General features: G+C 35.9%; 1 protein-coding gene across 7 annotated transcripts in view; it reads left to right on the plus strand.

Moving 5' to 3' along the window:
* STAG2 (STAG2 cohesin complex component) overlaps nucleotides 1–26,384 on the plus strand; it is a 146,486-nt gene that overhangs the window by 38,689 nt on the left and 81,413 nt on the right. For 4 of the 7 annotated variants that reach the window (XM_088833814.1, XM_088833817.1, XM_088833816.1 and 1 more), the window contains exons 2-6: nucleotides 10,546–10,689; nucleotides 14,328–14,447; nucleotides 15,026–15,104; nucleotides 18,268–18,432; nucleotides 24,305–24,401. In XM_088833814.1, coding sequence (XP_088689940.1) covers nucleotides 10,646–10,689; nucleotides 14,328–14,447; nucleotides 15,026–15,104; nucleotides 18,268–18,432; nucleotides 24,305–24,401 — 505 coding nt within the window. In that variant the 5' untranslated portion in view covers nucleotides 10,546–10,645. Of the gene's footprint in view, nucleotides 1–10,545; nucleotides 10,690–12,978; nucleotides 12,998–14,327; nucleotides 14,448–15,025; nucleotides 15,105–18,267; nucleotides 18,433–24,304; nucleotides 24,402–26,384 lie in introns of those variants that run through there. The other 3 variants (XM_055393932.2, XM_088833819.1, XM_055393936.2) reach the window with 2 other exon arrangements.

The following is a 26,384-nucleotide window of genomic DNA, read 5'->3' on the forward strand; positions in this document are numbered from 1 at the left end:
TCGTGGCACCCTTGTCAAAAATCATTTGAGTGCATATTCAAGGGTTTATTTCTGGCCTCTTGCATCTATTTCATTCGTCTGTATATCTGTCTTTATGCCAATATTTCTACCTTTGTGATATGTTTTGAAGTCAGGAAGTGTGTTTCTTCCAAGGTTGTTTTCTTTTTCCCTAAACTCTTTTTGTTTTTTGGAGTCCCTTGAATTTTTCTATTTCTACCCAAAAAGACTTGATAGGGATTGCTTTGAATCTGTATATTGTTTTGGGTAGTATAGCATCTTAATATTAAGTCTTCTAATCACTAGAGTGTCTTTCCATTTTCTTGTGTGACTTAAAACTTTAATTTCATTCAGCAATGTTTTATGAATTTCAGTGTTTAAGTCCCCCACATCGTTGGTAGGTTTGTTCCTAAGTCTTCATTTTGGTGATATTGTAAATGGAATAGTTTTCCTTTTTGGATTGTTCATTTTTGGTGTATAGAAGGACAACTGACTTGTGTGTCTTGGCTTTATGACCTGCAACGTTGCTGAATTTGTTTATTCTAACAGTTTTTTTGGTGGTGGGATGAAATCTTTAGAACTTTCTACGTGTGAGACTATTTCATCCATGAACAGATAATTTTGCTTCTTTCTTTTTATGAATGGGTTATATTTCTTTTTCTTGCCTAATTGTTTTGGATTGGACTTCCAGTTCTATGTTGAATAGAAGTGGAGAGAGAGGCCATCATTGCCTTGTTCCTGATCTTACAGGGAAAACTTTTAGTCTTTTAACATTAGGTATGATATTAGCTGCAAGCTTTTCATAAGTGTTCTTTATTATATTATTTTGAGGTTATTGTTGTTTAGTTGCTAAGTTGTCTCCGACCCTTTTGTGATGCCATGAACTGTAGCCCACTGGGCTCCTCTGCCCATGGGATTATGTTGAGGTACCTTTCTTCATTGTCTAGTTTGTTGAGAATTTTTATCATGAAAAGATGTTGAATCTTATCAAATACTTTCTCTGTATCAGCTGAGATGATCATGACGGGGTTTTGCTCTTCATTCTGTTAATATGGTACATTACACTGATCGATTTTCATGTGCTGAACCAGCCTTGCATTCTGGGAATAAATCCTACTGTGGTTATGATGTCTATTACTTTTAATGTGCTATTGAATTTGGCTTGCTAATATTTTGTTGATGATTTTTGTGTTGGTGTTCATCAGGGATATTGGTCTGTCATTTTTTTTAGCATCTTTATTTGGCTTAGATTTAATTTTTAAAAAGAAGTTTACGTGTTTTAATCGTCATTTAGGAGAGCTTAAGTTTAGAAAGAATTAAATACAATATATGTGTGACTCTCTCATCATTGTCATTGTGTAGAATTAGCAACCTTTTAGATTTGAAATGGGAAGTACCTATACTATGTTTATAAACTTAAGTGTGAAAACATTTGATTTCTGAACTTTAATATGAAGATAACTCAAGCCTATGAATTATATGCTGTGGATATTAGTAGGGAAGGTTAGTGGTTTATATCAAGTGGATGCTAATGTTCGATATTTTAATAAGGTGTTACCTAATGAGAAGTGTAAGGGACAAGAAATATTAAATCCGTAGCATATATATAATGTTTGTGATTATAATAAAATGAACCGAAAATACTGTGCTTGGTAATAGTAACTGCAATTCTAAATTATAGGATTAAATTTCCCACTGTTCTCCATAAAGTGATTTAGTTTACACTGCATTCTTTATTAACTGAACTGTATCTAAGTTACAGTTGTATCTCCATTTCATGTGGATTATTAATAAATACTCAAGATTTCATTTAGATATGTTTTAGTGCCTTGAATAAATGTGAAAGTTCTTGATGTAACTAGAAAGCATATGAAATAAAAATGTGAATTTCCCTCAAAATCTGGGTGGGATTATCTTGTCTTCATCTACTTTGTTTTGACCTCTGCTATTGCTTGAAATATGTCAGTGAGCCAGTAGTGCCCACTATGAAGTGGGTTTGATGGTAATACTGCATGGTGTTTATGTCATGCTGTATGCCGTTTACAAGTGTTAACACATGAAATTATCTGGTTGTTGTAAATTTGATTTTCAGATCTAGACATTCATTTATACCAGCTAATTTTGTCTCACCTCTGAAATGTTGAAAGCCACTCCACCCTCTAGTAATTGCTCCTGTTTACTCATGATGACTTAACATACAGAAAGTTATGTCAGTAGGGCACATATTTTAAATTAGTGCAGAAAGCAATAAATGCTGGTATTAATATTCAAGTATAAGTGCGATGAAGAGTGAACATTGGCAGTACTTTAAAAAGTGATTCGTGGTCTAGCTGTTGACCTTGCAGACTGAGGTATGATTTTTAAGGTAACAATATTTGATAAATATTTACCTGTTTTGATATCTATTTTGTGATAGGGCCAGATACTGTCTATAGTCAACTGCAGCTGGTTAGGCAAATTGGGGAATTAGCAGTCTTGGAGTTGGAGAGCTGATGCGTGTCTACTATATCAGGTATGATATGGCATCCGGTGTCTAGCAGCAGTCATTGCAAGTATGGAGACAGATGAGAGGAGGACAGTACTGTGGCATTTAGATTAGAGCAAGCAGAGAGACACACACAGACTTCTTTAGGTTGGTTCAGGGCAGGATTCCAGTTCCTGGGATGGAGCTGGTAGATACAGGAAGAACAAGGCAGAGTATTGATCCTTGGGTGACTCAGGCACAGGGTAGAACTGAGTACAGAGTGATAGAATAGTGGGTCTGCAGGAATAAGGTAGAAGCCTTTCTTCATCCCCTCCCCTCCCCCCTACCATGGTTCAGTTCAGTTCAGTTCCGTCGCTCAGTCGTGTCCGACTCTCCGCGACCCCATGAATCACAGCACGCCAGGCCTCCCTGTCCATCACCAACTCCCGGAGTTCACTCAAACCCACGTCCACAGAGTTGGTGATGCCATCCAGCCATCTCATTCTCGGTCGTCCCCTTCTCCTCCCGCCCCCAACCTTTCCCAGCATCAGAGTCTTTTCCAGTCACTCATTTATTGTGAAGTTAACCATGGTGTGCTAAATTTCTACAGAAATCAGAACTGATGGTCGAGAACTGGGGCAAGCTGAATAGATTGGGCCAGGTGATTCTAATTGTGGTTAGGATTTGAGTCACATTTCTAAGTATTGGGGAATGTGGGTAGACAAGGAAATAAGATTGCTGAGCATCTACTATCATACGTTTAAAAATAGGAGGGGAACAGGTGGATGTTTCCAGTTCTGTCTGGCTTAGTTTCTGGCAGTGTATAGTGATGCCAGATCTGTGTAGACTGCCCCAGCTTGCTCCTTCCCCTCTTCCTGAAAGTAAAAGTTGTTTTTGAAGTGTTGTGACATTAGATTTGTTCACTTTGTCCACTTAGTTATTTTAGAAAGTTTCTGTTTTTTTACTTTTGTTCTTCCCTTCCTTCTATGTATTACTTTTTCAGTTTGTAAGGGGAGATATGTGACCTTTCCTATAGTTAGAGAATGTAGACAGGATTATTATTTCTCGTATGTATTTTGATTTCTTCTAGTCATACCTTCTCCAGATTACCTATTCCTGCTCTGGAACAGGTGCTACCATTAGAAATTCTTTAGGACTCCTTTCCAGTTTGTGGAAAGGAAAATATATTTGCAAATGATAATATGTGGTAGGTGTAATATGAGTATGCTGTCAGGAAACATTTAGGTTAAAATTGTGTTGCTGGTCTGAGTATACCTGATCATTGCTTGATTGTCACTCTTTTCACTCTGAAGTTTACTCAGAAGGCTATTAGAAATTGTGGCTCTGACGGTAAAGAATCCCCCTGCAATGCAGGAGATGAAGGTTTGATCGCTGAGTCGAGAAGATCCTCTGGAGAAGGGAATGGCTACCTACTCAAGTATTCTTGTGTGGAAATTCCTTGGACAGAGGAGCCTGGCGGGCTACAGTCCATGGGGTCACAAAGAGTCAGATACGGCTGAGCATGCACACATTTATATGCAGGGAGATAAACAGAGGGAAGAAAAGCATCTTTTTGAGCAAGGAGAAATCTTTTTTAAAGGTTGTTAAAATCATCAAAGGGGCAATAGTAGATTTTGTCTTTTGAAGGTAGGTATTTATGCCTAATTTAACTTTTTGGTGAGCTTTTCATTTCTTGCTCTATGTATTCAATGTTGCCATGTATCACTTGACATGAGGAATGAGAGTGACTTTCCTGTTTTGATTAAATATACTACTCCAGGAACTGGTCTCCAGCCTTTCACAATCTCATTCTAAAAGACAGACTTCTTTCTGCTATCTCCCAAGAAAAGTAGATAAGCCAATAAAAGGAACCTACCTTTGGGTTTTGTCTGGAATTCATATAAAAGTTACTGTTCTCTATTAATCTTGAATAGGTGACCATAATCAAGATAATTTTATTATAGAAGTCAGGATTTCTTATAGATGCTTAACTTTATAACATTATGTACCTGAAATATGAATAAATCAGGTTTTAGCAGCAGAGACTTTTGTAGTTCCTCAGATAGTTCAGATATTAAGAGAAGACATTGAGAAATAAATTTCCATCCTCATAGTTTACTTTTTTCTTAATAACATCATAATTAAAAACTTTATCCACATTTTCACCACTCTGATACATCAACTGTTTTCTTTTGTGTTGTTTTTTGGTTAATACTGTATCCTAATACAAGACTTTTAAGTTGTCAGACTTTACCCATGTTGCTGCACAGTCATAAGTAGTTTCAGTGTATAAATATTAATTACATTTTTGTACTATAAGTTCATGGCTGGATGTTTAGGTAGTCCCTATTTTTAAGTGTTTGTATTATAATGATGGTGGCATTTCAGAAGGGTATATACATTTCCAAAATGTGATCCTTATAGATAGAAGAGTGTAATAACCCTTTTGGGCGAGTGTCAGTTAAGGGGGTAATGTGTGGTATATGTGCTGAATTTGGTAGCTTCTGCATTTTCAGGAGAGAATTAACACACCAGCTACTTTCAGTGCTCCTCCCACTCCCCAGTAACATGTGGAGTCTGAGGGACCTTGTTAGTGATGACTTTGTTTTGTAGTTTTTATTTTCGATCTTGAGACCCCTTGGGATTGAATTAAAGGAACTTTGAAAAACAATCATTCTTTTATAAAAAGAAATCAGATTTACTTTAAGGTTTTTAAACAATATCAAAGAAAAGCAGATTTTTTGTGTGTATTTTTTTACTTTTTCAGGAATGGACAGGTAGTTCTTATCATTTAAGTCATTATTTGGAGTTAAGGATGCAAGCATACTTATATATTTAATATATATTTGTGTCTATGTGCTGGAGTAGTAGTTATCCAACAGGTTTTCAGAAGTGGAAGAAGAAAGTTTTTGTTATTGAATTAATTAACCTAAACACATATTTAATACTGATAACTTGAAAAGTATAGTGATCAAATTTCAGCTTTTATATGTTTATATCAAAAGCAGTAGAGCTGAGAGCATTTACTTGAATTTAACATATAGAATAAAAAATACATATAATCACCCATTACTTTTTCACCTAGTAATTATATATGAATATACTCAGTAAATCTTTAATGGCAGTGTATTATGCACTTGAGGCTAAGGAAGTGGTTTTACTTTAAAGTATATTATTCAGCCTATCAACAAATGTGTTTGCTTAGGTTTCAGTAAGAAGCAGCAAAATCTAGTTGTTATTGGTTGTATTATTTTCCCAAAAGGAAAATAGTGATTGAGAGTTAAAGCAAATTTTATTTCTATGCTTTAGCCTCCAAAGCTGTTAGAATGTTAACTCTCTTATAGTAGTTACAGAGAATTGGTACAAATACTAAAAATCTCAAGAGTTTTTCTTTGACATTAGGTGAGAGCTCCACCTTGTGATCTTTGAGCATATTTCTTAAAAATTAATAACCTACATACAGTAGGCCTGGAATGTTGTGGTGAGTTTGACTATTAAACTTACACTTATATTTGAGCTTTATGTATTTTTATAATTTCTGGATTCCCAATTTAGGTCAAATGGCATTAAATACATTTAAAGACTTTGTGAATTTTTTAATGAAAATCTTTGAGGGATGCAAATTGTACATATATATAGCTATGCACATTTAAAATCAAAAGGGAAAAATTCTAAGTTCTTCCTGAAGATAAAGTTTATATTCTTGAAAGAAAAGTAAAAGCTCAGGATACATGGAATTTAATATTATGTTTAATAGTAAGTGGCAGTAGAGGTAGGTGCTTTCTCTTATTGTTACAGGTAGTTCCATAAGGGCAAGGATCATTGATCCCCTGTTCATCACTGCATGCCTAGTGATCACCACTACATTTGACGCATGGTAGATAATTTTACTTAGATGGATGGATTTTTTTTTAATATTTAGAAACTTTAAAAAGCATGTGTTTCACTGGGATAGAGAGTTGGCTAGTTTAATAGTTTTTTCTAAACCTATTAGACCCTGGGAAAATGCTTCTTTTTAAAATACAGATACCTTGTTTGGGAAAAACCATAGCCTTGACTAGACGGACCTTGGTTGGCAAAGTAATGTCTCTGCTTTTTAATATGCTATCTAGGTTGCTCATAACTTTCCTTCCAAGGAGTAAGCGTCTTTTAATTTCATGGCTGCAATCAGCATCCGCAGTGATTTTGGAGCCCAAAAAAATAAAGTCTGACACTGTTTCCACTGTTTCTCCATCTATTTCCCATGAAGTGATGGGACCAGATGCCATAATCTTTGTGTTCTGAATGTTGAGCTTCAAGCCAACCTTTTCACTCTCCTCTTTCACTTTCATCAAGAGGCTTTTGAGTTCCTCTTCACTTTCTGCCATAAGGGTGGTGTCATCTGCATATCTGAGGTTATTGATGTTTCTCCCGGCAATCTTGATTCCAATGGTTTTTCCCGTGGTCATGTATGGATGTGAGAGTTGGACTGTGAAGAAAGCTGATCGCCGAAGAATTGATGCTTTTGAACTGTGGTTCTGGAGAAGACTCTTGAGAGTCCCTTGGACTGCAAGGAGATCCAACCAGTCCATTCTAGAGGAGATCAATCCTGGGTGTTCATTGGAAGGACTGATGCTCAAACTGAAACTGCAAGACTTTGCCCACCTCATGCGACGAGTTGACTCACTGGAAAAGACTCTGATGCTGGGAGGGATTGGGGGTGGGAGGAGACGGGGATGACAGAGAATGAGATGGCTGGATGGCATCACCGACTCGATGGACATGAGTTTGAGTGAACTCTGGGAGTTGGTGATGGACAGGGAGGCCTGGCATGCAGTGATTCATGGGGTCGCAAAGAGTCGGACACGACTGAGCGACTGAACTGAACTGAACCTTGTTTGGGAGATTTACATCTTTATAAATTGTTTTTCTTTTGTGTTTGCTTTGGTTTCTAGTTACCAAATACGTGTTAGTATTGCCCTACTTTGAGCAAAATAATTTGACCTGACAAGACTTCTTATACACTAGAAATTAATTTTGTGTTATTTAGAGGAATATAGTATATCATACAATACCTGTTTTATTTAGTGAAGTGAAAGTGTTAGTTGCTAAGTCATGGTCTGACTCTTTGCGGTCCCATGTTCTATAGCCTGCCAAGGCACCTCTGTCCATGGGATTTCCCAGGCCAGAATACTGGAGTGGGTAGCCATTCCGTTCTTGAGGGGATCTTCCTGACCCAGGGACTGAACCTGGGTCTCCTGCATTGAAGGCAGATTCTTTGCCATCTGAGCCACCGAGGAAGCCCGTTTTGTTTAGTGCTGTCTGCTTTTCAGAGCTGATTCATTATGTCCCTTGGGAGCATACATTAATGAACTGTCTTTAAAGTCTGCTTAAAAACTGTGTATTAATATTTAGGGAATGCACGGAGTTTGGTTTTATAAAGCACTCAGACAAAGGGGGTAGGGGGCAGGTAGGGAGATAGACACAGCAAGTCTTTATTTCCATTTTGCCATCTAGATGATGTGTTGATTACTGATTAACTCTATACCTCTCTAACTCACTAAATAAAAATCAAAATAGTTTTCTTTCTAAAATAAGTTGGGGGTTTCACTGGTGGCTCAGTCAGTGGTAAAGAATCCACCTACCAATGGAGGAGACATGGGTTCGATCCTTGGTCTGGGAAGATCCCATATGACACAGAGCAACTAAGCCCATCTGCCACAATTACTGAGCCTGCTGTCCAGAGCCTGCATGCTGCAAATACTGAAGTCCACGTGCCTAGAGCCTGTGCTCTGTAACAAGAGAAGCTACTGCAATAAGAAGCTCGTGCACTGCAACTAGAGAGTAGCTCCTGCTTGCTGAAACTGAAGAAGAAAGCTATGCATCAATGAAGACCCAGCACAGCTCAAAATAAATAAAATAATAAAATAAGTTGGGATTTTTAGGAGGCTGAATTGTATCCTACATGTGATGACAAGTCTCAGCTCTGATATACTACTTATATAGTTCCTTACTGCTGCTACTGCTGCTAAGTCGCTTCAGTTGTGTCTGACTCTTAGCGACCCCATGGACTGCAGCCCACCAGGCTCCCCCATCCCTGGGATTCTCCAGGCAAGAACACTGGAGTGGGTTGCCATTTCCTTCTCCAATGCATGAAAGGGAAAAGTGAAAGTGAAGTCGCTCAGTCATGTCCGACTCTTAGCGACCCCATGGACTGCAACCCACCAGGCTCCTCCGTCCATGGGATTTTCCAGGCAAGAGTACTGGAGTGGGGTGCCATTGCCTTCTCCGATACAGTTCCTTGCTGCTGCTGCTAAGTCACTTCAGTCGTGTCCGACTCTGTGTGACCCCATAGATGGCAACCCACCAGGCTCCCCCGTCCCTGGGATTCTCCAGGCAAGAACACTGGAGTGGGTTGCCATTTCCTTCTCCAATGTGTGAAAGTGAAAAGTGAAAGTGAAGTCGCTCAGTCATGTCTGACTCTTAGCGACCCCATGGACTGCAACCCACCAGGCTCCTCCATCCATGGGATTTTCCAGGCAAGAGGACTGGAGTGGGGTGCCATTGCCTTCTCCGAAACAGTTCCTTAGATTACAATAAAAATAAAACCAGATTAACAATTAGTGGTCTTGAAGGGTAACAATCCTGGGATCATGATTTAGTGTGAGAAGACCATTCTACCAGTCATACCTAATAAAGATTTTACAATATGAGTATTCTTCAGAGAAAAAGAAAACTCAAAGTGGTGGTATAGACAACCCTTGATTAGGGCCTATTTTGTGTATTATTGATCCTTGTTTCTCCTCTTCATTATTCTGCTGTTCATAGTAGCTTAATTAGAGTGAGCAAGGAAATGCAGTGTTTTGAATGTTGGTATATCAATTACATATTAGTAGCCATTTATGATGTGTTTTAGAGATTTAAAATTAATGGGAAAATTGATCACTTTCAATTTAGAAGATCATTCATGAGAAGAACTTCTCATCACTATGTGATATTTGAAGATTTATTGATTAATTTGATATGTTTAGTCTTTAGGTGGCCACCAAGTATGAGATTCACTTGGAAATAAAAGCATAAAGTTTTAAAACAAAGTTATACATGAGCTTCAGACCCAGCTATATTCTCTTTTATAGGCTTATCATTTGCTTTTTTAGATCACCCTCTTATTGAGGAATTGCATCTTCCTATGGCCAGGCTTAGTTTGGTCACAAATGCATTCATCTGTTGTTCATCTGACATTCAGTTCAGTTCAGTCGCTCAGTCGCGTCCGACTCTCCGCGACCCCATGAATCACAGCACGCCAGGCCTCTCTGTCCATCACCAACTCTGGAGTTCAGTCAAACTCATGTCCATCGAGTCGGTGATGCCATCCAGCTATCTCATTCTCTGTCATCCCCTTCTCCTCCCGCCCCCAACCTTTCCCAGCATCAGAGTCTTTTCCAGTGAGTCAACTCGTCGCGTATGGTGGCCAGAGTATTGCAGTTTCAGCTTTAGCATTACTGGTGTTTAAATTGATTATAAGTTCCTTGAAGGAATAGATCAATCTTGGCTAACATTTTTTTCCATTTACCTGTTAAATGCAGGTGGTATTATCATGAAGTAGTTATTAAAAAACAGACTTTGGATCTCTATTTTTTTTTCTGTGATAGAAGAATCTGTTTTTAAAATGTTGCAAAATTATATCTTAGATTTTTAAAATTAGCTCCTTTTAACTGTACATCATAAGCAAAAGCTAGAGAATTTTTAGGCATTTTATATTACAGTTTAAACTTGTCATAAAGATTTTACAATGAGTAAAAGTTACATTCTGTTTCTAGTTAGGGCATCTGTCTTTTTTAAGCCATGCTAGAGAACTATAACAAATTCTAAAAAATAATTGTAATAGAAGCTTCTTTCTTTGTATTTGTTGTTGCTACTGTGGGGCTACAACAGTTGCAACAAATCCATATCTAGAAAAAGCAGTCAAATGCAAAGGATAGAAATCCTTATTTACTAAAACACTTTAGCAGACATTTGGAAATTTAGATTTTGGGTAGATATCCTTTGGTGTGTTTGTAATAAATATGGCATTTCTTCTCCCCCACCCCCCATCCTTTTTAAAGGAATTGTCTGCCTTAGAAGAAAGAAGCAAACCATCATTTTACCCACATAAATATATGAATACATTTCTGACATTGGGGCGTTACAGAAGATGATAAAGAAATGATAGCAGCTCCAGAAATACCAACTGATTTTAATCTACTTCAGTAAGTATATTATGATAATTTCTAAATACTTGTTTTTTCCACAAAATGGGAACTATATTAACTTCAGTTAAAGTTACTTCTGCTTGAGAAGATAGAGTGTTTCAGTATAAGATACTGAAACTTACTTTGAAATAGTTTATACCAATGCTTACTGGACTCTGTAATAGTAATTCCATGCCTTTTTTTGTAGTGTGCTTATTTTGTAATTTAGATACTGGAGAATTTATTATTTTTGCTGTTCAGTTCTTCGAGTCCATACTTGGTTTTACAATAACAACTGTTTTGAAGGGAGTGTCATGAAATTCTTAAAATGTTACGTGTTCTCATTGCTGCTGCTGCTGCTAAGTCACTTCAGTCGTGTCCGACTCTGTGCGACCCCATAGATGGCAGCCTACCAGGCTCCCCCGTCCCTGGGATTCTCCAGACAAGAACACTGGAGTGGGTTGCCATTTCCTTCTCCAACGTGTTCTCATTAGTAAGGAATATATGCCATGCAATAGTATTTGGGATGTAATGTCAGATTGTCAGATTTCTGTTTAAAATCAAGTGACAGACTGAAACAGATGTAGGAGGTTAGGACATGCTCTCCTTTTTTTCCCAGAAACAAATTACATGATCATTGGTTCAAAAAGTGATTTCAACATAGGTATTTTCTTTACCCTTGTTTTAAAAGCTACCTGTATGCCTTCCTCAACTTTTATTCTCATTACTCTTTAGTGTTTCATGTAGGAAAGAATTTGAGCTTCTATTTGCAGTAGTGACTTTCATTCTAAGTTCCAGTTTCATGAGATGCCTAAGTGAAGAGTGAACCTTTAAACTGCTCGTGGACCCTATTAACTTTACACACAAATATACCACACTATGGTTGTTATTAGGATCTTTGTAAGATTGATTTTAAAACAGATACTGGTTGCTAAAAATTTTGAAAACGACAGATATCCTCGTACATATTGGTGGCTGGTGTCTGCTTTTGATATTTTATAGATTTTCATTTAAAAAATAATTTTATCATTTTCAGACTATTGAGTCTACTAGGATTTTTATTACCAGTATTTCAAAGCATGTTTTTTAATATGATTTTAGTCCCAGTTTATATTGACTCTTCTTAGTTTCTTGAGGAAAGATTGTTTTTCTTTTAGTTTCTTTGAGGGAGGATATGGGATAATCTTAAAAAAAATAATTTTTGGTTTGGCTATTATAATATTATGAAGTTTCTCAAATACATTAATACAGTAGAGATAATTTTAAAAGTTTTTGTTATAGAGTATTGACTATTAGAATATATCGGGTAATTAGGACCTGAAATAGGATAATCAATTCAGTTCAGTTCATTTGCTCAGTCATGTCTGACTCTTTGCAACCTCATAGACTGAAGCACGCCAGGCTTCCCTGTCCTTCACCAGTTCCTGGAACTTGCTCAAACTCATGTCCATCGAGTTGGTGATGCCATCCAACCATGTCATCCTCTGTCCTCCCCTTCTCCTGCCTTCAATCTTGCCCAGCATCAGGGTCTTTTCCAGTGAGTCAGTTTTTCATGTCAGGTGGAAATAGGATGGTAGATAAGAGGAAATTGCTGTTGTGGAGGTAAACTAGGTAGTATTTGATTGGGTATGTGAGGTTGGGGCAGACTAATTGAAGTTTCAGGCCACTAAAAGGTTAACCCAGTATACTCTGTGAACATATTAGCATATTGTAATTTCACCTAGGATAGATTTTTGTTGTTGTTTTGATCTTAAAAACAAAGGGAAGTGATAGAGAAAGACAGACTCAGAAGAATATTTTTTCTCTGGTTTGGGATTTTTTTACACTGTCACCCTGACTCTCCAGTTTTCTTCAGAAGGTTTTCCAGTTAGTAATTAAACCTGTAGTGGCTCATTCTTTTAGTTGGGATAGCCTGGAGATGAGAATTAAGAGTGTAATTGAGCCATTGAGTACTTTGGTCATTGGAATATTGGCAAAGACTAGTGATTGCTGACTTGGAGCATTTGCTGAGCTTTCTAAGGGAGCTAGTGTCCCACAGATATCTTGGGGAAGAAAAAAGTATTACTTACACGCCAAAATGTTTAAAAGCATTTTCAATTGTTTTTTTTTTTTTGCAAAGCCATTTAGGCATGTGGGAAGATTATTGATGACAGCAGTCTTAAGATATAAGAGGTGTGAGTTTCAGGGTTTATATTAAGTGGTCATTCAGTTTTTGGTACATTAACTGTGGGAAATGGTGTTTGTTACAGGCTATTTTCCTCGCAGCATTGTAGGACATAGTTAGGATTGCCAGTATCTTCAGTACATTGCTTACATAACTTTGTAGGTAAGTGCAATAAATAGTAATTTTTTACCCCTGCTAGCATCTTAGCCATTATTTTACATTTATAAAAGGTATTCCTAACTTACAGCCTCTGGACAACTGGTTATTATAGCAATAAAAATGGAAATAGAAGAAGTTTAGTTAGAGAAGACTGGCTTTAGAAATTGGAGAAGTCAATGGCAACCCACTCCAGTACTTTAGCCTGGAAAATCCCATGGGTGGAGGAGACTGGTAGGCTGCAGTCCATGGGGTCGCGAAGAGTTGGATCGGACTGAGCGACTTCACTTTCACTTTTCCCTTTCATGCATTGGAGAAGGAAATGGCAACCCACTCCAGTTTTCTTGCCTGGAGAATCCCAGGGACGGGGGAGCCTGGTGGGCTGCCGTCTGGGGTCGCACAGAGTCGGACATGACTGAAGCAACTTAGCAGCAGCAGCAGCTTTAGAAATATAGCCTTTCACTTGGATTCTATTTATTTTAAAAACAAAACTGATAATAGTTTTATACATTTAAAATGGTGCAACTTTTATGTGTTTTTCAATTCTAAAAGCCTTTGTGAGTGACCCAAATACCAAGTATGCCTTGCTTTAAGCATTTAAGGGTGGGTATGTTACTACTATTTAGATAGATGGATCCAGTTTTACATATATAGGAAGCATCACCCATGTATATTTAAATTTATTTACTTCCATTATCCCTTGGGCTTACCTCTTAGCTGAGTCGGTAAAGAGTCTGCCTGCAATGCAGGAGACCTGGGTTCCATCCCTGGGTCAGGAAGATCCCCTGGAGAAGGAAATGGCAACCCACTCCAGTATTCATGCCTGGAGACTCCCATGGACAGAGGAGCCTGGCAGACTACAGTCTATGGGGTTGCAAGAGTCAGATACGACTGAGCTCAGCACATACGAACACTTCCATTACGCCCTAGAAAATACGGATTATACACAACACCCATTCTACTCCAAAATGAGGGGCAAAATGAGAACTATAAATTGGTGTCTTAGAGATTAAAGAGACTTTAGAGAGTTCCTTTCCTGCAGAAATATTATTTGTAGGTGTGAAGATTGAGAGGTTGTCAGTTGTTCAGGGTCACACAGTTTCCTAGTACTGTATTAACTAGAAACAGCTTTCTTGACTTGCTCACTACCTTTTTACTTTATAAAGGATTTTGATCAGTTAGCATACTTCCCTACTCCGTTTCAAATGATTCAGTTTGTAAAAATGTTTATGTATAGTCTTTCAGAAATACGTGTTACACTTAGATTTATAAATATTTTGGGATGATGTAGGAAAGGTCATAAGAGCCTTAATATTGCTAAAATTACCTAATACAGGTTATCTCATGCTGCTGCTGCTGCTGCTGCTGCTGCTGCTCAGTCGCTTCAGTCATGTCCGACTCTGTGCAACCCCATAGATGGCAGCCTACCAGGCTTCGCCTCCCTGGGATTCTCCAGGCAAGAACACTGGAGTGGGTTGCCATTTTCTTCTCCAATGCATGAAAGGGAAAAGTGAAAGTGAAGTCGCTCAGTCGTGTCCGACTCTTCATGACCCCATGGATTGCAGCCTACCAGGCTCCTCCGTCCATGGGATTTTCCAGGCAAGAGTACTGGAGTGGGTTGCCATTGCCTTCTCTGAGGTTATCACATACCTAGTGCTAAAATATAGTTTTACCTGAGCACCATGATCTCTGAATCAAAAAATGAAACCAGCCATTCTAATAGAACAGCACAGTTCCTAGAGTTAGAAGTTTGAGAGCCCCCTGTTTTCATTTTTATACTCTGGTTAAAAGTTAACGAGAAATGTTTAGACATTTGTGTTTTAGATTAATGTTTTTGTTGTTATATGATTTTATATGTTTGGTAAGATGCTATGATATGATACTTTGGAAAAGCATCTTAATTACATTTAATGCTAATGTAGTTTTGTAATGAGTTAACCAGGCCTTTCTTTTAGAAAATATGGCAAAATTTAGAAACTCCATTTACATTTCTAAGACAGCTTTTAAATAATTGCTTATATCTTTTTGTCACAGGGAGTCAGAAACACACTTTTCTTCTGACACAGATTTTGAAGACATTGAAGGAAAAAACCAAAAGCAAGGCAAAGGAAAAGTATGTACAGAATATGTGTCTTTATTTTGATTCTTAAGATCATAGTTACACATATGCATATATTTAGTATTTTTAGTTACGTCTCAGATGTTGTTTTAAAAATGCTTTTTTCCATTGATAAGTATGGTAAGCCTTTGAACACATGTGGTTTCTTTGACGTCTAAACCAAATACCTTTTGATTCTCTACTTCTGCTATAAAATTTGAATTAATAAGTCATTATTTCCAGTAGTTTATTTTATAAAGCATTCTATGCTAAGCAAAATATGATATTCTCTTGGTTTTATTTTTATTGACATGAGTAGTCCAGTATAAAGCAAATTGGTAAATTTCTTTCTCTGAAGCACCCTAAAAATGTAACCTACGAGGTTTACTATTGACAATGACTCTTTATAATGTCAAGGATAAAAACGAACAAAGTGAAGTTCTGAGTCAATAGAATGTAAGTTTAGAGTATGAGTGGGTAGCCTGAGAGATGTGGATAACTTAGTGAATGGTTAAATTACTTTGGAAAGTACCTTTGACTCTGTGCATGTGTAAATACATTGTGCAAAAGATGACTCTTTTTGTTCAGCATTTTCTTCACCAAAATGAATTTTGGATTTATATTTTCTCATGACATATTTACTTAAAAATGTCTAAGTAATGCTGAAATGTATGACGAACAAAGTAAAAATTTCTCATTTTAAATATGTAAACATTTTGATGAACATATACACATATATAAACATGCACGTAGAATTTTACTTAAGTGGAATCAAATTGTGCAAACTGTTTCATTTGCTTTTAAAACTTAATGGTATGTTGTCAGAAGCTTTCCTATCAGTGAATTTTTCCTCTCTGTAATTTTTGATGGTGTCATAGTATCACATTTTTTAAAAATTATTTATTTATTTGACTGTACTCAGTCTCAGTTGTGGCATGTGGGATCTAGCTCCCTGACCAGGGATCAAATCTGGTTCCCCTGCATTGGGAGCACGTAGTCCCAACCACTGGACCACCAGGGAAGTCCCATAGTATCACATTTTATATATGAAACATAATTTATTTAACTAGTCCTTGGAATATCTTTTTAGAGTGCACGTAATCCATGTGTTTCATATTTCCTATGCACACTTAGTCTCTTAAAAAGTAGTAGTATGAGAGAGAACATGTGAATGAATACACATGTTAACTCATGACTATCCAAATACAGCCATAATTCTAGTGGGTAGCTTGTTATTCGTTAGAAAATCATTTTTTTATTGGTTTTGCAGCCATCTTTCAAAACTGAAATTCTGCTTTTGGCTTTGATTTAATTTGCAAGTTGGGATAAGACTTATAGTGGCATCTGAATAGAGTAGCCACTGCCCTTGGTTATTGGGGGGTCAGATCAAAGATTTATTATAACAGTAATCATATTTTTGAGCCTATACTATGTATGTTCGATGCACTGTGCTAATAATTTTACCTGTTATCTAACATTTGAACAACCCCGTAGATTAGAAAACTACCTTATTTTTATAGAGAGTAAACTGAGGTGTAGAGAAGCTTAATGGTTGAGGAATTGAGCCCACATTTGTTAAAAGATGGTACTCTTAATCCACTATAGTATATACTACCTCATAGTCTTTTCTTAATAGGTTTTCCCTTCTGCAAGATTAGCTTGTTTACTTCTTGTACTTCCCAATATTGTCTGCCTTTGCACATTGTTTTTTGTAGCACAGCATATCCATTGAACCATTTTAATTGTACTAATTAGTTTTTCATACCAACAGGGAATATTGAGGCATATGATAGATAAATTGCAAATATATAGCTCCATGTTAATTAACATGAACATTTTATACTTTTCTAGTGTACACTTTGTAGTTGAGTTTTTCTTTTACCCTTATCTCTGATTTTTTTTTTTTTTTGCTGGGAACAAAAGCTTTTCTTTCTTCAATTAGGAATTAGTGACAGGTTCAAAAAGACTGAATATCATTAACAAAATAAGGTAAATTAATAAGTAGTATCTTTCATTGGTTAGGAAGGGATTTGAAGTAGTTCTTAAGAGTAGGGTGGTTTTAGATTCTTGAAGGAGAAAGAACCCTTTATAGAAGAAAGCATGGAAACATATAGTCAGTGGAAGTGGCTATAGACCAGCGATCTGCAAACTATGGCCTGTTTTTGGCACTACCCATGAGTTAAGAGTGGTTTTTTCATTTTTTTAAGGATAGTAAAGGTAAAGAATATGTGACAGAGATAGTATGTGGCCTGCAGAGCCTTAAAAGCATTTACTGTCTGATGCTTTACAGAAAGTTTGCTGACTGTTGCTCTAGATCATAGAAATGTATAGATTTAGAAGAGACCCTCAATCATCTGTTCTAATCCGTAAAGATTTTAATACAACTCTGGCATTTTAGAAATGAGAACTCTGAGTTGGGGAGTGACTTTTTAAAAATAATGTATAAATGTTATTGGAGGTGTTTTTATATCTGAGGCATGTGGGCAACAGTTTCAGTGATTATGAAGTCTCCACACCCAACGCTGACAACTTTCTTATAAAGGGGCTTCATTTCCATAGTATTTGTTAATTGAATTTTCATGATAAATAAGTGTTGAAGGGAGGGCCCAGAACAAAAATGAGATTGATATACCCATTTATACTGCTTAGAATTGTCAATTCAGTGCAGTGATTTATAAGACTAACGATAGACATCAAGTTAAAATGTTGAACTAATTACAAGTTAATTATTCCGCAGAGTTTTGTTATTGCTGCTGCCCACTACAGTCTGTACCCTAAAGCAACAATCCTATGAAGTAGGCACTTTTTTCTTTTTTTACTTTTATCCTCACTTTGCAAATTAGAAAATCTCCCTGAAGCACAGCGTGGTTAAGTAATGTGCCAGAGATCCCTCAGCGAACAGAAGTAGAAATTTGGGACCCAGTAGTCTGTCAAATCTATAGAGACTGTGCTACAAACTGCAGTGTTACATGAGGTATATGGCAGTATAAGTGAAAAAAATTGGTACCCACAAAGAGGCTGTCATAACCATATAATTTTACTATGACATGTGTATGGCACTCTACTTTAGGTCAGGTTTGAGTATTTTATAATTATGTACCCTATCAGCTGCTTCTGTAGCTTTATTTTGAACTCTCAAGGATAAGATATAACTTAATCAATTTGTATCTTTATGCAGACTTGTAAAAAAGGCAAAAAAGGCCCAGGAGAGAAGGTTAAAGGTGGAAATGGAGGAGGAAAACCTCCTTCTGGTCCAAACCGAATGAATGGTCATCATCAACAGAATGGAGTGGAAAACATGATGTTGTTTGAAGTTGTTAAAATGGGCAAGAGTGCTATGCAGGTAATGTTTATTGTGTTCTTCCCAGTTCATTTGTACATTGTGAGCTTTAGTGAGTTATATAGAATATATTCCTGATTTTTCTAATATGTAAAAAAATTTTTCACACTAACTATAAAAAAGCAACAAACTAGTCGGGAAACTAGGAATCGGTCAGTTCAGACATAAGACCTTTAAGCTGTGTCTTGAGTCATTTTCTTCTGTATTATTATTTTAATGGCATCTCACAAAAAATTACTTGGTCAAAAAATATGCTGCTAAAACCCTGACTTTGATGTTTCAATTTCCTCTGAATTTATATAGTGGCTGTTAAAACATGAAATTCTTTACAGATACAGAATTCTTGGTTGAGTGACCTAATGTAATCACTGTCCACTTGAGTGAATTATTTTGATCACTGTTGTCTATTCCAGATTTTATTACTTGTGCTGTTTCTTAGCACAGGAGTACAAAGTTAGAGTCACCCATGTCAAATTATCCTAATTTTGTTTCTTCATAATTTTATGACAACAGAAACTTCTTGGCTTTATACCCATATGGTTTTTAAAAATTGAATCTATACTATACTCAACATACATGTTTAATGAGATTATTATAAAATATTAATTGAAACTAATAAATAAATTTTTTTTACATGGAAGGGATTGTTAGCTTTCGAACCATCACCAATTGTATAGTGCAGTGTAAGTTTCTTGAATTTGAATTAACTCATTTATTCATATATGGTTAGCTTTCATATAGTTGCAATTAGAACGTGGATTTTATTTCTTTAAAGTTTTAAAGTATTGTTTTGTATATACATTTAAAAAATAATGTCTTATTATATTACTGTGCTATGGTTTATTTAGTCATTCCCTAATTTCAAAAATTATCCTCCTCTCTAGTTCCCATTTTGGATTAATTTTATTGAAGAGATAAATTATCTCTGTCACATTGTATACCATTTCGTTACTTTCCTTTTTATATTTATATCATACTTTTTGTCTGTAATATTATGTTCTGAGTGGTTAAATGCATTAATCTTTTTTTCTGATATTTTGTCATTTTTGTTAACCACCAGAAATCTCAACTTATGTCTACACCTAATTAGGCTATTCTATTTTTGTCTAGTTTGTAGGTGTTTTGTTTTTATTAACTTTTTGGCACATCAGAAATTTTTAATGGAAAATGTGAGGGCTTAGCTTTATATTTCTTCTTGTTAATGGTATATCAGTATTTAAAGAGTGAACAGTTTCCTTATTTTTGTGTTGCTTCTGGTTTGTCATATGTTAAGATTGTACCTTTATGCCATTTGTCTTCTAAATGTGCTTCCCCCTTAAAAGCAGTATATCCACAGTATCCATTGATTTCCCTGAATCGTTTCTCCTCCTCTAGCTTGTTTTGTGTGCTCCCACTTGTGTTATCTTTCTAACACCAGATTCGATCAAGAAAGTCTTCTGTTTACAAACTTCTAAGAGTTCTTCCTTATCTAAAAGTTCAGCCCTGATTTCCTTACGGCATACTTGCTGTTCTCTAGCCACTGTATGTTCTCTGCCCCTAAATCTTTCTTTTTGGTTTTCTTACTGGGCTTCCCTGGTGGCTCAGAGGTTAAAGCGTCTGCCTCCAATGTGGGAGACCCGGGTTCGATCCCTGGGTCGGGAAGATCCCCTGGAGAAGGAAATGGTAACCCACTCCAGTATTCTTGCCTGGAGAATCCCATGGACGGAGAAGCCTGGTAGGCTACAGTCCACGGGGTCGCAGAGTCGGACACGACTGAGCGACTGAATGGAACGGAACTGCCTGAAGTAGTCTTATTTTTCTCCCTTCCATATCACACAGGATTGACTAATTCAAATGTCACTCTTTTAGCGGGGAACATTCTTGGATTCTATCTCCTTCTCCCCTTGAATGTATTTCTTACTCTTCTCTTTTCAGTATATTACAGATATGCACATGTCCGAATTTGCTTCTAGATTGTTAATGCCTAGATCAGGGACTGGGTATTATTCATTTTGTTGTATCCCTAGAATATCCCTATTCCAGTAATTATAAGTGAGAGTGAATAAGTACAGAACTCACTGTCAGTTTTAAAATAATTCTTTAAAAAGAAGAAATCATGCATGTGCCCCTAGTTCTATTAGATAATAGATGTTGAATTTTATTGAATGAGTTTTTAGTATACAATTTGATGGTTAAATTTTAAAATATATTTCGTTGTGATCGTGTGTATTGTTTACTATTTGTATTTTGTTTGTATTTATTACAGTGGCCTTATATAGATTCTAGTATAAATTCTGTTTTGAGCTTTGTGAATAACTTTTTGATAAGATGTGATATTTTGTAAGATTTCATTAAATATTTTTGTATCCTTATTGATGAAAATAGCCCTTGTTCTAGTTATCAATTACTGCATAACAAACACCCCAAACTAAGTGATGTAAAAGAACAACCATTTTTTTATATTATGCTTAGTGATTCTGTGGGTCTAGAATTCATACAGAGGTAAATAGGGTTGTCTCTTCTATGCTTCCATCCATGATGCCTGGAGTCTTAGGTGAGATAGCTTTAATGCCTGGAGGTGACAAAAGCAGGGATTGTGATCATCTGGAGACGTCTTTATTCATGTTTGGTGCCTAGTCAGGAGTGATTTGAAGACTGGGCTCACCTAGAACTGTTACCTTCAGTTCAGTTCCGTCGCTCAGTCGTGTCCGACTCTCCGCGACCCCATGAATCACAGCACGCCAGGCCTCCCTGTCCATCACCAACTCCCGGAGTTCACTCAAACTCATGTCCACAGAGTCGGTGATGCCATCCAGCCATCTCATTCTCTGTCATCCCCTTCTCTTCCCATCCCCAACCTTTCCCAGCATCAGAGTCTTTTCCAGTGAGTCAACTCGTCGCATGAGGTGGCCAAAGTATTGGAGTTTCAGCTTTAGCATTAAGTACCTACAAATGGTCCTTCCATGTGACTTTGGCTTCTTACTTTACTGTAAGAAGTAGATTCTGGGTTAGAGAGACTGTACTGAGAGGAAGTGTCTAGTTCCATAGGGCTGTAAGAACCCAGTGCAGAAGTTGAATAGCCTTCTATGACCTAATCTTGGAAGCATCATTTTTACTACATTTTATTCTAGAGAAGGGGGACATAGACTTCACTTCTTTTTGAGGAGCAATGTCAAACAACTTGGGGCCATGTTTTTAAACTTCCATAGTCACAAATATATTCTCTTGATATTTATTGTTTGTATCATATTTGAGAATCATCTTAAAAACATTTCTTTCATACATTGAGTTGGTTGACACGCACAAGCTGCTGTATAGAAAAAGACGAATATCTAGAAATTAAGCATTCTTTTAGAAAATGTCCAGTCAATCTCCATGAGCCAGATAATTCTTAAATAATATTTCCTTTTTCTTTTTTTGTACATCAAGTTGTATATATTTTATTCATTCAGTTCATACTCAGATTCCATATGTATTTAACTTAAAACATTTTTCTTCCTGAGTTTTTTTTTTATATGAACTGTTTTTTATCACCCTAATTTTAAAATTTTATTTAAAAATTGTTTCTGTCTGTCTTGTGGTTTCCTCTTCTGTCCACAGAGGAATATAGTACTGCTTTTATTTATTTACTGAGCTGTGCAGCGTGCGGGGTCTTAGTTCCCCAACCAAGAGTCAAACCTGCTCCCACTGCAGTTGAAGTGCAGAGTCTTAACCACTTGACTGCCAGGGAGGTCTCAGTACTACTATTATTTTTTAGTTCTCTTCTTTTTTTAAAAAAAAAATTACTGTATTGAGATATACCTCACAACCATGAAATTCATTGTTGTAAAGTGTACATTTAATGGGTTTTAGTACATTCACAAGAGTTGTGCAGCCATCACCACAATCTGATTTTAGAATTTTTTCCATCCACAAAAAAAAAAAACCTCATGCCATTAGCAGTCATTTCTCCTCACCTGACTGCAAGTCTAGGCAACCATGAATCTACTGTCTATAAATTTGCCTATTCTGAATATTTTATATAAATGAAGTCAGACAGATATATGATTGTTTTTGAATGGCTTGTTTGGTTTAGCATAATGTTTTTAAGGTTCATCCATGGTGGGGCATGTGTTATAACAACTTCATTATTTTTTATTGCCAAATAATACTATATTCCATTGTATGAATAGACCATATTTTGTTTATCTGTTCATCCCTTGATGTACCTATAGTTTGTTTTTACCTTTTGACTTTTGTGAATAATGCTGTTATATGATTATTACTGAATAAGGTTTTGTTTGGATGTTTTTATTTCTCTTGGGTAATATACCTAAGAGTTGAGTTGCAAGGTCATTTAACTCTAACCTTTTGAGGAGCTGCCAAACTGTTTTTTCAATGTGACAGTACCATTTTACATTTTTACTAGCAGTGGTTTAGCATTCCATTTCTCCAAATTCTTGCTAACGTTTGTTATTGTCTATACTTTTTTTTATTATATCCATCTTAGTGGGAGTGAGTGGTATCTTGTGGTTTTGATTTCCGTTTCCTTTGTGGCCAGTTACATTGATCATCTTTGCATGTGCTATTTAGGCCATTTGTGTATCTTCTATATAGCAGTTATTCCAATCCTTTGCCTATATTTTTAATTGGGCTATTTGGCTTTTTAAAATTACAGAATCACAGTTCTTTATCTTTCTGGGCACAAATTCCGTATCAGATACATGATTTGCAAATATTGTCCCCTATTCTGAGGGTTACCTTTTCATTTTCTTAATGGATTCCTTTCAAGAACAAAGTTTTAATTTTGGATAAGTCAAACTTAATCTTTCTTTCGTCTTGTGCCTTTGGTCTTATATTTAAGAAGGGTTTGCCTAACATGGTTATGAAATTTTTCTTCTTTGCTTTAGCTCTTACATATAGTTTTAGCTCTTACATTTAGGTCTTTGATCCATTTTCAGTAAAGTGTTGTGTATGATGGAAGATAGGGTCCAACTTCATTGTTTTGCTTACAGATGTTTAGTTGTCCCAGCACCATTTGTTAAAAAGACTAGTTTTTCTGTGTTGAATTAGGTTAACATCCTTGTCAAAAATCAAATGAATATCAGTGTAAGGATTTATTTCTGGACTTTAAATTTTATTTCAGTAATCTTCATAACTGTCCTTATGCCAGTAGCTTCGTAGTAGGCTCTAAAATCATGATGTGTGAGTCCTCCGACATTGTTCTCTTTTCAAGACTATTTTGACTATTCTGTATACCTTGCATTACCCTAAGGATTTAGGATCAAATTTCCAGTTTCTGCTAAGAATTTAGCTGGCATTTTGATAGGGGTGGCATTGAGTCTGTAGATCAGTTTGGAAGATACTATCATCTAAAAACATTCGGTCTCCAAATTCATGAACTATCTTTCTTTTGATGCTTATTTAGCCTTCAATTTCCCTTTTTTTATTAATATGGGATTATTAGCACTCACTCGAGAAAAAGTGTTATTTTATTTGCATTTCCTCATTGACCCAGGCATTTAATTCTTTTTAAAAATTTTGTAAAGTTTTCATTCCACCAGCATTGTAAATATTTAGATACTATTTAGTACGATATTTTTGTCAACTATTTTAATATTTTCTAAGATGTCTGTAATATCACTAAGAAATTTCAGTTTAAAGAGTTGAGTCCTATAGTTTTCAGATTCCTTTTAATTCAAAAGTTAAGGAAGATGGATCATCATCATGTATAATCAGGTGATGGATTTACTGAATTTGATTTCATTTTATTGTTAAAATGTAAATTTTGGTATACAAATATGTATTTATTGAAGTAATGTGATGCAACTTAATGTTGGATCTTAATGACTTTGATCTGAATTAAATCTTAGAATGTTAGAAAAAGCCAATGTTTTTTCTCCCCTTCTTGCTGTAGTCGGTGGTAGATGATTGGATAGAGTCATACAAGCATGACCGAGATATAGCACTTCTTGACCTCATCAACTTTTTTATTCAGTGTTCAGGCTGTAAAGGTAAGATATATTTATTTTGGAATCAAAATGTTCTCAAATGTTATTTTTTTTGTTTCACCTAAAGATTATTAACACTTTGTGTGGAAATAGTGCCAAGATATTGAGTTATTTGCATTATAACTATACAAAATATGTAAAGAAAAAAGAGTAAAGAACAAAGAGAGGAAGTCTGTTGAGACTGTTGTATTCTATGTGAAAGTTAATGAAGAACTTGGCAATTTATAATGTTATGTTACTTTTATTAGATATATTTCCCACTTTCAGCATCTGGTTTTAGGAACAAAGAAATGGATTAAGAAGGGAGGAAGAAGATAATGAAGAAATACAGGTTCAAGTGGCAGGGAATTGTAAAGTGTAGGGAGTTAAAAAGTGCCATGAATAACAGTAAGAAAGTAAGTAAGTAGGTAAGTAAGTAACTAAGTAAGTTAAGTAAGGTATTGGTGAAATTTCCAGATTTTTTCCCCTGAAAGAGAAACTCTGGAGTGGGGTCTTGTTTAAAGTGTTTGTACTTTATTTAAAAAGATTTTGAATTAAGAGTATGGAAAATATAAAATGTAGAAATCTCTTTCCTGAGACAAAAACTTACAGCGCACACATTTGGCCAGAGGGACAAAACTGTGTAAGTTGGGGAGTCATATACCCTGATCTGAATCAGTAAATGAAGTAGTCAAGATCATGGGCAGGTTCTGACCTATTCTGTCTCCCTAAACTTGGCCCATCCTTGAAATTCTACAAGAAAGATGCACAGGTAAATAAATGTTACAGAGTTTTCCAAGGCTATTCTTTTTTAAAATGAAACTGGCACTAAAAACATGGGCATTAGAAGTCAGGAGGAGGGAAGATTGCTTAAAAGTAGATGTAAAAAATTAAGATGCTAAAGAATGATTTAAACAGATCTGAAGAAAAGATCCCAAGAAGCAAGCTACTCATTTAATTGCATGAAACTTCTTTGAAAATCCTGTCATTGGAATTGGAAAACAAGTAACTTTGTAAGAACTGATGTATTTTATAGGGTTGATCACAACTCAGTGCAGTCTTCATATTAAATGTTATATGTGAAGCCCGATAGACAAATTTATTAACTTCTTGAATCTATGGTCTTCATAATGCCATTAATGTGGTCAGTTTTGAGAACTTTTTAAAAATTTCTGAACTTTACAGTACAGAGAGTTGCCTAGTTTACTCAACTTCTTAGCTAAAGATATCTGTATATCAGAATTAGAAAATTCTACTGAATCTGCTCAGAGGAAGTGTTGTGGTAATGACAGTATGATAAACCAGATAAACTCTTTAGAAAATGAGATATGTTGATATTATTTTTATTTTGCCCATATCCAGTCCATCTTTCTGGAATAGAAGGGTACAAGTACCTGTTTGTTGTGTTATGTAATTAAGGGCCATGTCCTTTCTCTTTAGATTTTTTGAAATGGAAGGTTGATGACAAAACAACTGAACAAGTGCCAGAAATAATTTGATGAGTTGAAATTCAGTCTTAGTTGATCTATTATAGTTTCCTGATTAGGTTTCTAAATAAGCAGTTTTAAAATAAAGCCATAGTCAGAGCGTTTTCCCTTTATCAGATACATTCCTTTTCTGGCCTCATTGTATTATAAATAAGGAACTTAACCATTCAACAGTTGGATATACCTTATCATAAATCAGGTTGTAAAGATTTTTTAAAATTGAAGGTGTTGAAAACTTAAACACTACTATAACACTTATTTTAGAATCATGGAAGCGTCATAAAGAGGAGTTTACCATGTATTCAAAGTTAAGGTCATTATGTACTTAAACATACTCAAAAAATATTTTGATGGAATTCCTTTTTAAGTGAATTAGACACATATTTAGGTATATACAGTGTACTTTAACCTATTCCTGTGGATCTAGGATTGTTACTATGAGCGTCAGTTATTTTACCGTAGTTAACGATTTTTGAGTTAGGTGGAGAGATGTTTGGCCCCACAGAGTGGCTCCAGACTG

The sequence above is a fragment of the Moschus berezovskii genome, chromosome X (assembly GCF_049115385.1).
Source record: "Moschus berezovskii isolate FMDL1 chromosome X, NW_MosBer_1.0, whole genome shotgun sequence".
In the NCBI taxonomy this organism is placed as follows: Eukaryota; Metazoa; Chordata; class Mammalia; order Artiodactyla; family Moschidae; genus Moschus; species Moschus berezovskii.